The sequence below is a fragment of the Mesoplodon densirostris genome, chromosome 1 (assembly GCF_025265405.1).
Source record: "Mesoplodon densirostris isolate mMesDen1 chromosome 1, mMesDen1 primary haplotype, whole genome shotgun sequence".
Lineage (NCBI taxonomy): Eukaryota > Metazoa > Chordata > Mammalia > Artiodactyla > Ziphiidae > Mesoplodon > Mesoplodon densirostris.
This window is the reverse complement of record NC_082661.1, coordinates 7,583,831-7,600,581: the sequence shown is the minus strand read 5'-3', so window position 1 is coordinate 7,600,581 and position 16,751 is coordinate 7,583,831. Positions and strand designations below refer to the sequence as shown.

General features: G+C 38.2%; 1 protein-coding gene across 2 annotated transcripts in view; it reads left to right on the top strand.

The window, feature by feature from the left end:
* ZRANB1 (zinc finger RANBP2-type containing 1) overlaps positions 1-16,751 on the top strand; it is a 72,167-nt gene that overhangs the window by 14,311 nt on the left and 41,105 nt on the right. Inside the window, exon 2 of one of the 2 annotated variants that reach the window (XM_060098435.1) lies at positions 10,289-11,139. In XM_060098435.1, the coding sequence (XP_059954418.1) occupies positions 10,326-11,139 (814 nt within the window). In that variant the 5' untranslated portion in view covers positions 10,289-10,325. Of the gene's footprint in view, positions 1-10,288; positions 11,140-16,751 lie in introns of those variants that run through there. The other variant, XM_060098436.1, reaches the window with a different exon arrangement.

Sequence of the window (16,751 nt, the reverse complement as noted above, 5' to 3'; positions counted from 1 at the left end):
TTTTTGAACATTGAACTAACCTTAGCCTTGCATATCTGGAATAAACCCCACTTGGTTGTGGTATAGAATTCTTTTTATACATCGTTGGATTTAATTTGCTAATATTTTGTTGAGGGTTTTTGCCTCTGTGTTCATGAGAGACATTGAAAAGACAGATTTTTATCACTTCAGTTTAAGTCTGTCTTGGTTTCTGATGTGTGATATTCATTTTCAAGTTTAGCATGAAAGAAACTTTGGTTCATATTTTGATATATTTCCTCTGTTTAGTGAACCATACCTGCAACTGGTAAAAAGAAGCTATATTCATAAGTTTTCCAAATGTTTTAACATTGCGTCTCAAATACAAGCTCAGATGTTTTACTAGTAGTTTCAGCAGTCATAAAATTATTCTGTAAAATTGCTATAAAAGTTTGTAAATGCTTACTCTCAGTTTCTCTACAGACTAGTAAACAGTGTGTAGAATAGCACAGGGCCCTGGACTGTTAACAATATACAGTATACTGCTTCTTGCTCCTTTTCTAGTCTTAGCAATCTAAGCCTTAATTCTTAGTCTATAATAGCATTTGTTACCTTCTTGATAGAGTTTTAAAACTTTTCATTATGAAAAATTCCAAACATATACACATATAGAGAGACTAGGAGAATGAATTCTCATGTATCCATCACCCAGTTAACAACATATGGCCAGTCTTGTTTCATTTATATTCTTCTTGCTTCTTCCCAGTGAATTATTTTAAAGCAAATTCAAGCCATTTTATAACATTGTAAATAATTCAGGATGTGTCTCTTAAGGGAAAAGTACTCTTTTAGAAAAATAGGTACCATACTATTAATCACACCTTAACATTTTAATAACTTCTTAATATCAAATCAGTGTTCAAATTAATTTTTAACATGTATATAAGTTTTAATATACACACACCCATAGGAATTTGCTGATTGCATCTCCACGGAAATCAGTTCGTTCCTCTATCCCCTGTGATCCTGTGAACTGGTAGTTAGATCTAGAAGCTTGATCACATTCAGGTGTGATAACTGTTACTTTTATTTGGCACAGATAATTCATAGGTGGTATGATGTATGGATGTATGATATAGCTTTGTTTTAGAAATAGGATTTTGTTACTGCTTAGATACATTAAGTGATCCTTAATATTAAGTATATATTTTAAAATTTGAGCTTGTCACTTGTCACAGATGGAGCAGGGAAAAGTTAAAAAATGTTTTAATTAACTTTGGAAATAGAGTATTTGCAAAATAAATTGAATAAACAAGATTTTAAAGTGAGTCTTTTTAAAAAAAATTTTATTGGAGTATAGTTGATTTGCAATGTTGTGTTAGTTTCAGGTGTACAGCAAAGTGAATCAATTATACATATATCCACTCTTTTTTAGATTCTTTTCCCATATATGCCATTAAAGAGTATTGAGTAGAGTTCCCTGTGCTATACAGTAGGTTCTTATCTATTTTATATATAAATCCCAACCTCCCAATTTATCGTCCCCCTTAAAGTGAGTCTTTACATAGAAGAATGTGAGACTTTGGAGATTCTGGAGGTCATCTTGTTTAACTCATTTATTTTTTCACAGATGGGAAAATGGAAGCTCTTAGAGATAAAAATGACTTATTAACTATCTCACAGATAGTCATTCTTTGCTTTTTTTTTTTTTTTCCGGTACGCGGGCCTCTCACTGTTGTGGCCTCTCCCGTTGCGGAGCACAGGCTCCGGACGCGCAGGCTCAGCGGCCATGGCTCACGGGCCCAGCCGCTCTGCAGCATGTGGGATCTTCCCAGACCGGGGCACGAACCCGTGTCCCCTGCATCGGCAGGCGGACTCTCAACCACTGCGCCACCAGGGAAGCCCTTTGCTTTTCTTTAACACAAGGTCATGTATAGGTAGTGTGATTAATACACACCTGTCATTTGGGGAGACTTTTCCCTTTTTCAGTTGTCTCAATGCAAATGGAGGGCTTTATTATTTTAACTGACGTACAGTGGTTTCTTTAGTAATCTGGATTAGTGTATTGGTTTAAGAGAAGTCAGGCTGACTTTTATTAATAATATTTTCTTCCCCAGGGATTGCCTCCAAAATAAAAAATACTTAAGGCATTTTACAGTCTAAAGTCGTGATAAATACCTCAGATTGGTGGGGGTTTTTTTCCACTCAATTTTACATGGAAAATTTAGTATATCTCGTTTTATAAATAACTTTTTAGGTCCTACTTACTTAACTTTTTAGGCATTTTGCAGTAGTTCTCAATCTAGGTAAGCTTTGGGAAGATTCTCTGTAATTTTGAAAAGCTAAAATGTGAGCAAAATGGGTGTGAACAAGTTTTTTTATTTTTTTAAGTTTGCTTGTTTAGATATTGTACGTTATTGGTTGTCTAGGAAAGACTGTTTAGTGAGGCACTACATGCAGTTTATTAATTGTCCAGATTCTGGATAATGGGAATAAGTGACTATGGGCTGCAGTGTAAATGTACTTTTAGTACATTGTCTGTCTGGTACAGACTTTGGAGCCAGAATGCCCAGGTTCAAATCCTGGCTCTGCCACTTAGTAGCTTTGTGACTTTTGGGCAAGTTACTTAACTTCTCTTTTCCTGTTTCCAGTCTTTAAAATTGGAGATAATAGTAGTTAGTACCTGTTTCATAGGGTTCTGAAGGTTAGATTACCTGACGTATAGGTACAGTGCTTAGAACAGTGTCTGGCCTACAGTATAATGCTTAAGTGTTAGCTCTTTTCTTTTCTTAGTTGGACAAGGCTGACCCTGGCAAGGTTGTGAAGTAGACAGAGTTGGCCTGGACATACATCCATCTCTAATGGTTGGGTAAGCAGTCCTTCCAACCTGCTGCTGTCTTTGGCATTCCTTCCCAGGTTGCCCTTTGCTAAACTTTTGCCTACTTATTCTCCCTGTCTCTGCAATGAAAATCCAACTCACAAAATCCCCAGCCTACTTTCCTGTTATTCATTACAGTAGGAATTGTGAAAAAAGTAATCTGATTGAATGACTTCGCACTGTTAATAAGTAACACTTGTCAATAATTTGTCTTTATAAAATAACTGTTTTAATTCAACTAACTTTAGGGGATTAGATGTTAGGGAAAATGACAAAGAAATTTGAATAGAGTCGAGGCGTTGGGAACAAGATGTTTTTGGACAAGACAGTAGCTCTGAGTTGGTGTTGCCTTGGGACATTTCATTCGTTTGTGCCTGCTTTTCAAATCGTTTTCTTTCTTTTGTATTAGAACTCAGTGATTATTTAAAAATTTCTACCCCTCCTTTCTCTGTCACATAGATAACATAATGTTTGGTTAAAAAGGTGGCCTTTAGTTGGACTAGGTTTAGTAGTGACTGTTGGTTGGTTCCTGTGGATATTGTTAATTGGTAATAATTTGTTCAGTGTGAACAGAGAATAGATGCGATGATAAAAGAAATCAACTTCTGAACGAAGTAGCATGTTCACCGCTTTTGCGAAAGTTGTTTTATTATATTTTAAATGCTGGCTTTATATGCAGTCTTGGAGATAATCTCCCCATTTCCATGTACGTTTAAGAAGGCCGTAGTCATCTTTCATCTACTTAAATTGCAGGTGTCCTGAGTACAAGGACAGTATTTTGTCTACGTGGTTATATCTCTCCACGTTTCTGAGTGCGTAGTAGACCTTCAGTAACTTGTCATAGGTTGTTAACGTTCAATTAGTTTTGTTTGGAATTATAATTTGGGTTACGTGATTGACCTCTGATGTCTCTGAAACTGTGTAAAGGAATCATGCTAAGATGGGTTCTACAGTAGCTCAAGATGGATCTATCTATCTATGTATCTATCTGTTACTTCTCCTTTCTTTCTAGTTACTGTCTAGGAACTGGAGAGTACAGAGGAAGTTGATGAAATTACAGATAAAGCCCTAGTATATAAAGAGGTAGAATTCCTCCAGAAATGACTAGAAGATAGATTTTTTAAAAGGAGCATTACTATTGTTTTGTGTAAGATTCGACACACTGTAAGTTAATTTTGTGTCTATATATCTTCCATTCTAATCAGTGGATTACTAAGTATCCAGCAGTTTAAAGAAAAACCATTAGCATTGTAGCTGTTATTAGTTTTCCTAATTAACACCATGTTGACTTACTGAAATGTAAACTTTGTGTTTTTTGTTACATTTTAAGGACTTAGGTTTGGTGGACTGAAGTTAGATGTACTGGTAATTGCCTTAGTTAATTAAGGCGTAGTGAGGCCAAGGTCACCATGACAGGTGTTATTTAACTGTTGTTATTTTAACTATTATTTTAACCAGATTAATTTTGTCTAGCTTGTCCACACATTCCTTGGAAGGGGCCTTCTTAGCAAATCTCATTAGATGCAGATGACACAGATAACAGTGATCTCTGTATGGGAGGAAGGTCAGCATATTTTTGGGTCTCACTGATGCTTAACCATGTATACATAATTTCACAAAGATTTAGGACTTTCAGAGGACATTTAGTGATCACAAAGGTTTGTGCACTTGTGCCCTTAACACCACAGGACTTGAATAGTTAACCAGCTCATGCGTGCCTTGGCTTGGTACCTAGGTGTTAGAGGCAGACACTTTGTACTGAGGTCTTACCACAGGAGTGGATCCCATCCTCTAGAATTTCTCCTTTTTCTTGAAATTGCTCAAAAGCTCCACTCCTTTCTTTGTTCAGGTCACTCAACATGGTCTCTTCTCTGGATTTTACTAAACATAGGGCTGGTCCACATTCCATGCCACTAGAATCCCTGAGCCAAAGTATGTATGTATGTATGTGTGTATTTATTTATTTATGGCTGTTGGGTCTTCGTTGCTGCACACGAACTTCTCTAGTTGTGGCGAGTGGGGGCTACTCTTCGTTGCGGTGCGCGGGCTTCTCATTGCGGGGGCTTCTCTTGTTGCGGAGCACGGGCTGTAGGTGCGCGGCCTTCAGTCATTGTGGCGTGTTGGGCTCAGTAGTTGTGGCTCGCGGGCTCTAGAGTGCAGGCGCAGTAGTTGTGGCGCACGGGCTTAGTTGCTCCACGGCACGTGGGATCTTCCCGGGCCAGGGCTCGAACCTGTTTTCCCCTGCATTGGCAGGCTGATTCTCAACCACTGTGCCACCAGGGAAATCCCTGAGCCAAAGTTTTTGAAAGCTTGACTACCTGATTGAAAATTGAGGGGAGGAAATGATATGGGGAAGACACACAAGTCAGTGTTCCAGAAACTAGCCCCAAGAAGACATACAGTAGGTGCCAAATGTCGATAGAAGTGTGGTTGCTTGGAGTGTACTTGAAATGATTTGAAAAACCTTTACGAGAGAGATGAATTAGAACTGAACTTTAAAGGATGGGTAGGATTCGCCAGAACTGAGCGTGTGCCTGTTGTGCTTGCTTTTCTAAGGTAGTGCCTTCACGTGTGTATTGTGGAGGAATGGTGGTGCCTGAATGAGTCTGGGGTGTGTGTGGTGTGTTTGTATGCTGGTAAGGAGTTGAGAGTTTATTCTGTTACAGAAGAGCTTCAGAAAGAGGGTCTTGTTATTAGGAGGATTATTTTGGTAACGGTGAGCTGGATGGATTTAGAAAGGGAAGGCGCTTAGGAGGCTATTATAGTAGTTCTGAACTGAACTGCAGAAGGGTTGATGGCAGCTGAAATGGAAAGAAAAGGACTGATTGGACAGAAACCACTAGAAAGAATCTATGGGGAGAAGGCAGAATTCAAGATGAGTCTGAGTTTCTGTGCTGGGTGCAGTAGTATTAGTGGTGTCCTTAATGGAAACTGGAGAGAGAAGTCAGGCTAGGGGTTTGTTGTGAGAGGAAGATAAGAGGATTTTAATAAAGGATGTGACAAGATATTGGAGCCCGGAAATGAGGTGAGATTTGTAGATAGAGGGTTCACCAGTGCTTCTAGTTTTAGCTCTTTTTTAAAAAAGTAAATTTATTTATTTTATTTATTTATTTTTGGCTGCATTGGGTCTTTGTTGCTGCACGTGGGCTTTCTCTAGTTGCGGCGAGCAGGGGCTACTCTTCGTTGCGGTGCGCGGGCTTCTCATTGCGGTGGCTTCTCTCCTTGCGGAGCACGGGCTCTAGGCGCGCGGGCTTCAGTAGTTGTGGTGCGTGGGCTCTAGAGCGCAGGCTCAGTAGTTGTGGCGCACGGGCTTAGTTGCTCCGCAGCATGTGGGATCTTCCCGGACCAAGGTTCAAACCCGTGTCCCCTGCATTGGCAGGCGGATTCTTTTTTTTTTTTCCGATACGTGGGCCTCTCACTGTTGTGGCCTCTTCCGTTTCGGAGCACAGGCTCTGGATGCGCAGGCTCAGCAGCCATGGCTCACGGGCCCAGCCGCTCTGCGGCATGTGGGATCTTCCCGGACCGGGGCACGAACCCGTGTCCCCTGCATCGGCAGGCGGACTCTCAACCTCTGTGCCACCAGGGAAGCCCCGCTTCTAGTTTTAGCTTTCATCTTTATTCCCCTAAAATGCTTTCTGAGCATTTTTAAATCTTCACAGATTTATGTTAATTAATATTTATATCAACAATTTATATTAATGAATTAATATTTATATTACTAAATATAGACTTAATATTAATAAAGCTAATATAAAACTGAAAGACTGTTAGTCCTTCCTTTGGATAACTGCTCATCATTTGACACTAACTGACAACTGAACTTCTCTCAGTTTGTTTCACAAGGAGTTTGTGCTTGGTGTGGATCATTTCACTTCTCTAGTTCTCTCTCATAGGGTTTTAGTAGATGGTTGGGGGAATTTGTAGTGTAGCTACAATTTTGAGTAATTGACTTCAAAATAGGTAGATTTATTCTACATTGTTTAGTAATGCTTCACACGTATCGTCTAGTTAATTCACTACTAAGCATGACAGTATAAAAAATGTTCAGTTATGAGCCCCTCCCTTTCCCTAGCCATTAACCCATACATCATAATGCTCATGCTTTTCTTATTGTTTGAACTGGGAAGTATATAATCAAAAGCAGTTATGAATTTAATACTAGAAAATGGTTGCTATACTTGGAGACGTTATTCAGTCTGTCTACAGGTAGAGGTTGATGTATAAATAGATTCATGGACTCTTTGATCCACAAGATGGGAACTGCTGATACTGCATTTGAACCAAGGAATATTTGTTTTAAGAGTAGCACTTGTGTCTAGCTCTGCTTAAAGAAGATCCATGTTATACAGATTTTATTGTTGCTTTGTGTACCGATTAATTGAAGTATGATTCACTGGCTAGAATTTGGAAATCTGTATTTTATGCAGAAGTAGACTTGTAAATTAAATTTACTTGAGTATATGAATATATGTTAACTTGAAAGATATTTAGTAATTGTTTTATTTCAATGCACATTATTAACTCTCAGAGCTGTTTGCTATTAAAAATTATTTCATGTTCTTTTTGACATCTGGTAGAAAAAGTGTACTTAGTGTTAATTTCACCTCAATAATGCAAAATCACATAGTTGAACTGATGTTATCTTTACTCTTCCATTCCATTTACTGTTACCACAGGTACAGATGACTCTCTCAGATAATCCTCTCCAATGAATTTTAGCTTTTGGTTATGAAAAAACAGTAATCCTAAGACAACGTCTTAATTCTCCATAGAGTTGGTACCGTGTACATCGTCATCTAATATAATGCACTTATCTTAAAACTCTTTTTTAATCTTTTGGCCGCAGCACGCAGCATGTGTGATCTTAGTTCCCCCACCAGGGATCGAACCCGTGCCCCCTGCATTGGAAGCGCATGGTCTTAACCACTGGACCGCCAGGGAAGTCCCAAAACTCTTGAGCTTGGTTTTGGTATTGCTTAGTTACCTGAATTTTTGGGAGGGGTAGGCTATTTACCAGGCATATATGACAATGATTCTTTATTTTTTAACGACAGGTTTCTTTTTTGTTTGTTTTTTGTCAGACATGAACATTTCAGTATGTTATGCTGGCACATGAATTCCATGAAGATTAGTTAATGTAAGGCCACAGAGTATTTAGTTGAGCCTACATCAAAGTAAGACTTAACAAAGCAAGCATGAATTTTGGAATGTGAATATTTTAAATGAAATACTGAAATTACTTATAGCCTTGGATATGTTCATTATGTCATGTTTTTGTCATAAGTTTCTGCTTGCTCATTTTAGTTTACAATAGCATGAGCAAGTAATTTATTTATATTTAATTCCTGAGAAACCAAAGGAAGAAACTGCCTAATGAATATGAAAGTTGCCATTAAATCTCAATTGTCCATTTTATGGATGCTTTTATGATTATAGTCTTTGCCCTTCAACACACCTTTGGATTGCTGTCAAATGGTGTTTAATCAGTATGTACAAACTAAAGTGAAAAATCTAAGCAGATAAATATAAATTACCTGGGTTAGAGGAAGATAAAGTTGCTGAAGGAGAAGAAGACTTCAAAGTTAAATATAAGCTATATATTTTTGCTTTTTCTATTTACTTGGTTTATGCCCCCTTTCCCCCTTCAATAATAACAAGTAATTCAGTAGGAATTAACTTATTAGGACTACCAATTTAAGATTAATGATAATAATAGTGCACACACACATATGTTTAAGGTTTTAGGGGAAGATATCTTTCCTATGTCTGATTTGACTGACCAGCCCAATCAGCTGATTTTATTGCTGTGTTAAATTAAAACTCTGAATATAGTAGTCCATTATTAAAATAAATGAGTAGGATTAAAATTGAGAATTTATCAAAATAAAGCCTTTTAAAAAAATAAATACTTTTGGATAAAGTAACAGGCTTCAAGTGAAATGCAGTTTTGGTCTCCTTTACAGGAATAGCTATTCACAGTCATACAGAACTACTTATCACGTTTTGCAGTATCTCCTGAGGAAGTCAGAATCTGAGCCAGCATGACGACTGAATCTTGTCTTTGGTCTGATTTATAAGCTGTATTTTTATTCTGACCATGTGCAAGGTGGAGGCTATAGCATGGAAACTAAAATCTTAGTAAGTGTGATTTTTATTTTAGCTATTAAATAGTAGCCTCTCTTACAGTGAATTTGTCCTCTTAACAAAGTTTACACTGTAAAAGGGGTGAGGACTTGGCAAGCAGGGACATAATACTACACTTATAAAGTGAAAGATTTTGCTTTCCAGGTTCAGGAAAAATCCCTGAGTATGAGAAGGAGAAGCTTCTATTACTCTGCCTAGAATTTCTTTCACTTTTCTGGTTACAAATAGGTGGCAGGATGATACTAATTTAGTTGAGAAGGGATTTAAGAAAATGGAGAGGCTGGCTTTAGTGGCCAGTGTCTAAATTCAGGCCATTTAAAAAAATTATTATTATATTTGCTGTGCAAGTTGCTTCATTTATAAATTATTGTCATTAAATAATAGTCTTCATTGTATTGCAGTGTTAGGAAGCCCAGTGTAGAATCCTAGGAGCCTTTTAAATAGTTAATATGTTTTTAATATGAATTGAATTTTGAGTATATTTTAAATATTGAATATTTTGAGTATAAATATTCAAAATTATATTGGAGCGATTATGCTAGTTCTGTCAGGGATGTTTCCTCAGTTGATTGTCCCAAGTATAGGTGATGTGCAGTTTTAATTTTCTGCACTCTAGACAGAACAAGATTTTGAGGATATAGGCTATCAAGGAACTTTATCTCTGTGTCACAGTGTTACTTTGTTAATTGTAAGGCTTACTACTTAACATCTTTCTTTCGTACCTGTGCTTATTAAGAGCAGTGGATAATCAGCACGTTTAGGCTGCTTTTCTCCTTTAGCAAGAATGATAGAGTTGACTGTTTGATTTTCTGAATTCTTTAGTGAATCAAACATTGTGGTACTATATACCTAGAAAGCATAATAGTCTATGTGGCTCATAATTTGAGAATGGTTATGTGTTTAAGATATTTGGTTTGTGTTTTGTCCCTTCCCTTTGAATCTTTTAACGATTGGTTATTTTTCTAAATTGATGGTGATGACCTGGCTGAGATTAAACATTTCTGTTAGAGGATTCCTGATTTAACCTCATTCCCTCTTAGAGTAAACCTCCTTTTATCTTCTGCCTTTCCTCTTGCGTTCCAAAGTACAGTTTCATTAAATCCCCAGGTCTAAGACTTTTCTTTGGGAACTTACGTCCAGTATCTCTCTGGAAATGTTAAGAAAAGGTAGTTGAGTGTGAAATGTTACATGCATCTTTTGAGAAATTGAAGTTTTATAAGTTGAAGGGTACTTTTATATTTTGGGCATGTTTTCAGGGGTGGGATTATGTAGTTATTGTTTTAATAACCATGTCCTAATTATTTATAGCTTCCTGCCTGACATAACTCACTTCAAGAAGTGCACAATGTCAGAACGTGGAATTAAGTGGGCTTGTGAATACTGTACGTATGAAAACTGGCCATCTGCAATCAAGTGTACTATGTGTCGTGCCCAAAGACCTAGTGGAACAATTATTACAGAAGATCCATTTAAAAGTGGTTCAAGTGATGTCGGTAGAGATTGGGATCCTTCCGGCACCGAAGGAGGAAGTAGTCCTTTGATATGTCCAGACTCTAGTGCAAGACCAAGGGTTAAGTCTTCGTACAGCATGGAAAATGCAAATAAATGGTCATGCCACATGTGCACATATTTGAACTGGCCAAGAGCAATCAGATGCACTCAGTGTTTATCCCAGCGTAGGACCAGGAGCCCCACAGAATCTCCTCAATCCTCAGGATCTGGCTCAAGACCAGTTGCTTTTTCTGTTGACCCTTGCGAGGAATACAATGATAGAAATAAACTGAACACAAGGACCCAGCATTGGACTTGTTCTATTTGCACATATGAAAACTGGGCCAAAGCTAAAAAATGTGTTGTTTGCGATCATCCCAGACCTAATAATATTGAAGCAATCGAGCTGGCAGAGACAGAAGAGGCTTCTTCAATAATAAATGAGCAAGACAGAGCTCGATGGAGAGGAAGCTGTAGCAGTGGCAACAGCCAAAGAAGATCACCGCCGACTACGAAACGGGACTCTGAGATGAAAATGGATTTTCAGAGGATTGAGTTGGCTGGTGCTGTTGGCAGCAAGGAGGAACTTGAAGTGGACTTCAAAAAACTAAAGCAAATTAAAAACAGGATGAAAAAGACTGATTGGCTATTCCTCAATGCTTGTGTGGGTAAGTTTCTTCATTTTTTGAATGGAATGGGGAAAGATATTAAAAATGACATGAAAGATATAAGGAAGGTCAGTATTATTTAGTATTTAGTTCATTCAGCATGATAGCTATACTCCCAGTATGCATGCATAAGAATCTCTGTATTTGTGATCTTGTCATAACGTTGTCTTAAATTGCCTCCCATTTCATTGTGCATGTGTCTTTCCATCATTAGAGAGAAAAACTTCTAAGTTATAGCAAAGATTTTTACATATCAGTAGTAAACCGTATACCTGGAGTTTAAAACTGCTACTCTGTTTATTGTAACAAGATGTGACTGAGGAACACCAGCTGCTGCTTCAGAGTGTTTGTAAACAGTGAGAGCGTCTTGTGATGATAGAAGCTTTAGTCAGATGTTAAAAATATCACAAAAATGTGTGACTCCAAGAAGTTGAACAAACATAATATTGACCTTGAAAATACTGATGTTAATTTAACATGAATGTCATGTAGTGAATATTTGCAAACTTTATGGAACTGATTTCACGTGGCCAGCTGATTCCATAGTTCAAATTATGATTTGTGTGTTTTATGTTTTAGTGCTTTCCTAAGGAAACTCTGGATATTGGTCTCAGTCTCTGGCTCAGAGCTGTTCAGGGACAGAGACGTGTTGAGAGAGTAAGGTTTCCTCCAGATGTTGACCTTGTGAGTTAGTTATTCGTGATGTACTTCACAAAAGCAGTTGCTGGACTCCTCTGTATTTTTTTCCTTCCCCCTCTCTTTTTTTTGAATAGGTTAGCTATTTGAATTATGTGACTTAAATTATTTGGATGGGGTGCTTACTTTGACATTAAGTTGTTTTTTTTTTGCGGTACGCGGGCCTCTCACTGTTGTGGCCTCTCCCGTTGTGGAGCACAGGCTCTGGACGCGCAGGCTTAGCGGCCATGGCTCACAGGACCAGCCGCTCTGCGGCATGTGGGATCTTCCCGGGGCACGAACCCGTGTCCCCTGCATCGGCAGGCGGACTCTCAACCACTGCGCCACCAGGGAAGCCCTGACATTAAGTTTTGTAAAGAAAATTTTGAGTAACTACTAAAGTTAAATCTGTGTGGAACAATAGCTAAGCCTTCAACATGGCTTAGCTGTGTATATATATTTTTTCAGTACTAATTTCTTTTGTTTATCACCCTGAATATAGCCCCAAGAACATGGAATACATAACTATATGAACCTGCAAGTCCTAAGAGTAGATTTCAAGAAATCTCAGTTTTTTAATTTTAGTTTTGTCCTGGCCAAAAAAAAAAAAAGTCCCAGCTGATGAGCCCTTCTGAACGCCAGACACAGCAGGCACTTAGTAACTGTTAGCTCCAGTGTTCTCCTGTCCTGAGGACGAGGGATGAAAGCACACTGAGCTGTCTTCAGCCATCTGTGCTGTCCCATTACATCCCATTGATTTTTTTCTCTCTCCAAATTGAGGTACCACAGATGGTGTGAATGTCTTTTTTTTTTTTAAACCAGAAGCTACAAAAGGGTTTTATTTATTATGAATTTTTAAAAATTGAGGTCAAATTCACATAACATAAAATTCATCATTTTGAAAATGAACAATTCAGTGGCATTTAGTGTATCCACAGTGTTGTACAACCACAACCTCTGTCTAGTTCTGAAACATTTTCATCACCCCAAAGGAAACTCTATACCCATTTAAACAGTTACTCCACATTTTCTCCTCCCCCAAGTCCCTGGTAATCACCAGTCTGCTTTCTGTTTCAGTGGATATACCTATTCTGAATGTTCCATATAAATGGAATCTTACATTATGTGATCTTTTTTATCTAGGTGTGATTGTCCTTTAATTACCTGTATGCCTTTTGGAACACTCTTAAAATTATTTTTGCAGGCAGTAGCGTACTATGTAAATGGTAACTACAAGGTGGTGTTATAGTACATGTAAATTTATAGATGGTAATGAACTACACTGCAGTGATTTTTAATCTCTTTTGGGGTCACTGTTTCTTCAAGTTAGTGTATCGTATGATAAGAACTCTTGCTTTGAATTATTTTCTCCCCTTGACACACACGTTAGACCAATCAATATATCTTTGTCTTTATGATTATTATTTCTTGTCTTTGTGACTGTTGTGTCTTCTTGGTGCTGCCTTTATTTCTTTACATATATCTACTTCTTTTGGGTAACCATCCTTGTACCTCTTTGCATTCTTACAGCTGAACAAAAACTTCTCCCAGTAGGACCAATATTAAATTTGGTCTTATTTCATTTATAAAACAGTTTCTTTGTCATTAAATCCGCATTCCCACATACTCCAGAGTTTCTAGGTTCTTAGGGCCAAGGATTGATTGTAATTGGTTCTTGGTAATGTGGATTCTGTCTTTCCTATCAGCAAATATTTTTGACTATTCACTTCATAATATGGTTCTCAACTGATGTAGAAAGATTATGGCTCTGTCTTTATTGGGTAGTCATATCCTGATTTGTAAATATCCTTGAAATAGGTTAAAAACTTTTAGTTGTTTACATTGTGTTGGGTTAACGGAAGTCCACAAGTATTGAAAATTAATCTTTTTTTTTGTTTTTTTGGCCACACTGTATGGCATGCGGGATCTTAGTTCCCCGATCAGGGATCGAACCCGCGCCCCCTGCAGTGGAAGGCGGAGTCTTAACCACTGGACCGCTGGGGAAGTCTCCGAAAAGTATTCTTTATTTCTCCCTTTCTGCCTGTCTTTTGCTCTCCAGATTTCATTAGATATGGTATATTATGGTTTATGGATGTTAGGCATTTAAGAAAACTATCTTAGTGTTTGCTCTGGCAGCACATATACTTAAAAAATCATCTCCAAAGTACATACACTAAGTATAAAATGTATACTGTGCATGAAATTTATACTAAGTATAAAATGTGAGACTTTACCATTTGAAATTGAAGTAAAAAATATCTCAGCCTCAGCTTTGTACCTGGTAAAATGGGAATGAGGAAGATTCAGTATTGAAAAGGGTAAAGCTAAAGCTTCCACGGTATTAAGTAAGTATCTTTTACATGACTGTTGGGTATAAGTTTCACATAGGTCACATTATCTTATGTGATGAGAGGAGGTTGGGGATGTCCAACGTCCAACGTTTTACTGGTGCCCAAACCTGACACCAGTAAAAATGGAATCTGGGAGTGGGAGTGAAATGGTAACGGCAGAGGTGTGAATTTAAATGTGCTCTTGTCTCTGGAGTGTAAGCAGTTTGGTGCCAGGTTATTTTCTGGGAGGTCATGTCAGTGCTAATCATGGTCTACCTTTCCCACTGGACAGATGATAATGTCTCTAGAGATAAGGCAGCACTATCTAACGTACCGTTTTAGTTCTGCTGTTGTATTGAATCAGTTGCCCTTTAGAAGAACATCTAAATTTGTGATCCCAAGTTGATCCCTTGAAAAGTTACAGGGTCAGGTAAGAATCTCAAATTAAATCTGTATAATAACTTTTGTATGCCTGAGCCCTGGACTCTCATATCCAGCAGCCGCCTATACAACATCTTCTCTTGAATATGTAATATTTCAAACTCAGTGAGGCTAAAAAACTGAACTGGTCTCTCAAATCTATTCTCTCGCTCCCCCCATCTCAGTTGATGGCAAGTTCATCGTTTTACTTGCTGCGTCCAGAGCCTTGGTCATCCTTGGTTTTCTTCTTTTTCTCTTATACTCCATTCTCACTGGCTTTGTCTTCAAAATACACCCAGAATCTGGCCGCCTCGCGCTACACTGGTCCAGGCCAGGGTCCCCTCTCTGTCTGTGTCCTCCTTTACACACTGTTCTCTGAAGAGGAGCTGCTCTTGTAAACTTTGCTCAGAACGCTCCAGTGATTCTCGCTGTGTTGCTCAGAGTAAAAGCCAGTTTTATGGGCTCTCTCTGCTTTCTGTGCCACACCTGCTTTCCCCACTTTTATACAAACACACGTTTCCCTCTAACCTTATCTATTACTCTCAACCTCGCTCATTCACTCCTGCCCTCTAGCCACCTTTCTTGTCTGCAAATAAGCCTCAAGCTTCGTACTTGCTCCTTCCTCTGCCCGGATTGCTTTCTCTAGATTGCAGGCTTAGCTAATTTACTTCTTTCAGGTGTTTTCTCACGTCACCTTCTCTGTGAGGCCTCACGTTTCAGCCCTGTCCTGTCCTCTCTTCCCCCAACTTTAATTTTCTTCACAACACTTGTTACCTCCTAATACACATGTTAGAAGTCACCTTATGTGTCTCTCTCTTGCTTAGAACTTAAGCTTTCTGAAGGCCAGGAATTTTGTCTGTTTTGTTTGTCTGTTTGCTAGTACCTAAAACATTGCCTGATACATAGCAGGCATTGAAATTTTGGTTAATGAGTGAATAAACATTTGTGGAAACTGGAATCTGGACAAATAGACCTTCCAAAGCAAATAAACGTTTTTGCTTTTCTCCTGAATTTCTTAATTCTTTGCCTTCTTCCTAGCTTTCTGCACTTTTCACCTTACAGACTACCTGGAGCTCAACCCGCTGGGAGCCAACTTGGCTTCTTCCTGTCAGGTGAAGACAGAGCATGTAGGTCCTGTCATAGGGTTGTTTTGGAAAGAGTAGAGAGGCCTCAGTTTATCACTAGGCAGTCTGTGGATATGAAGAGTCTAAAGTCAGTTTTCTTTATATTTAATTTCTCCGTCTTCCTGATGAATATTTGATAACTTGGTGAATATATAAGGAAAAAAATCGTAGTGTTTTCTATACCTAGAGTCCTAAATCAAAGTTTTTACTTGAAAAGTTTTTCTTCAGTTGCCATTGGATGTGTTGCTTCCTATTTGGCATTTTGCCTTAAATAGCTGCATCTTTCTTCCATTTAGCTTGTCTAGTGATCCTGCTAACAAAGATGGGAAGGGTTTGAGATTGGGAGGCAGCGGGAGGGAGTGCTGTTGAAGGCGTCGGGGGGAAAAGAATCGTGCTCATGTAACAGGTACACGTTGAAACTGGAATTTTTATGCTGAAATGTTCAGTTTGCCCCATGGCAATGGCATTATGGAGAACATATGAATTAGTAACATTGCCGTTGCTCCCAAGCTTTGGGGGGGCCCGCAGTATGTACTGGTGTAGCCTGTTGAGAATCACTGACTTACGAGCTTAACCAGAATCTCCTTATCAAGGAGCATATGTTGAAATGGAGTCATGAGGATTTTGTAGTCTTCTTACTGAGCAAGGTTTTGATGTGTCTAAAAATTTATATGATTCTTAAAACGTAGGCAGTACATTAGAATTAACTTTTTCTTGCTCGTGGTCTACAAAAATATTGTTATATTTGATCTAATGTTTCCCCCTTTCTCATAACTGTTGAAAATTAATATTTGTGGCAGTTGTTTTCTGTATTGATGCCAACTGTATTTTGGCCCCCTTACTGGAAAGCTGTATACAGTGTTATGTATAGGTGTCCACTCCAGAGTGTCAGATGTAACTGTTGAAGTATCTAAAACTTGCATGGTGTTAAACATGTCAGAATGTATTGATATTTGTGTATTTGGTTTCATTAACACTTTTTTCATTTTAACCAAAATTAGCAGTGTATAGGCTTATTACATTTTAAAATGTTCTTTTCAGTTTACTTTGGTATTGGTATTAA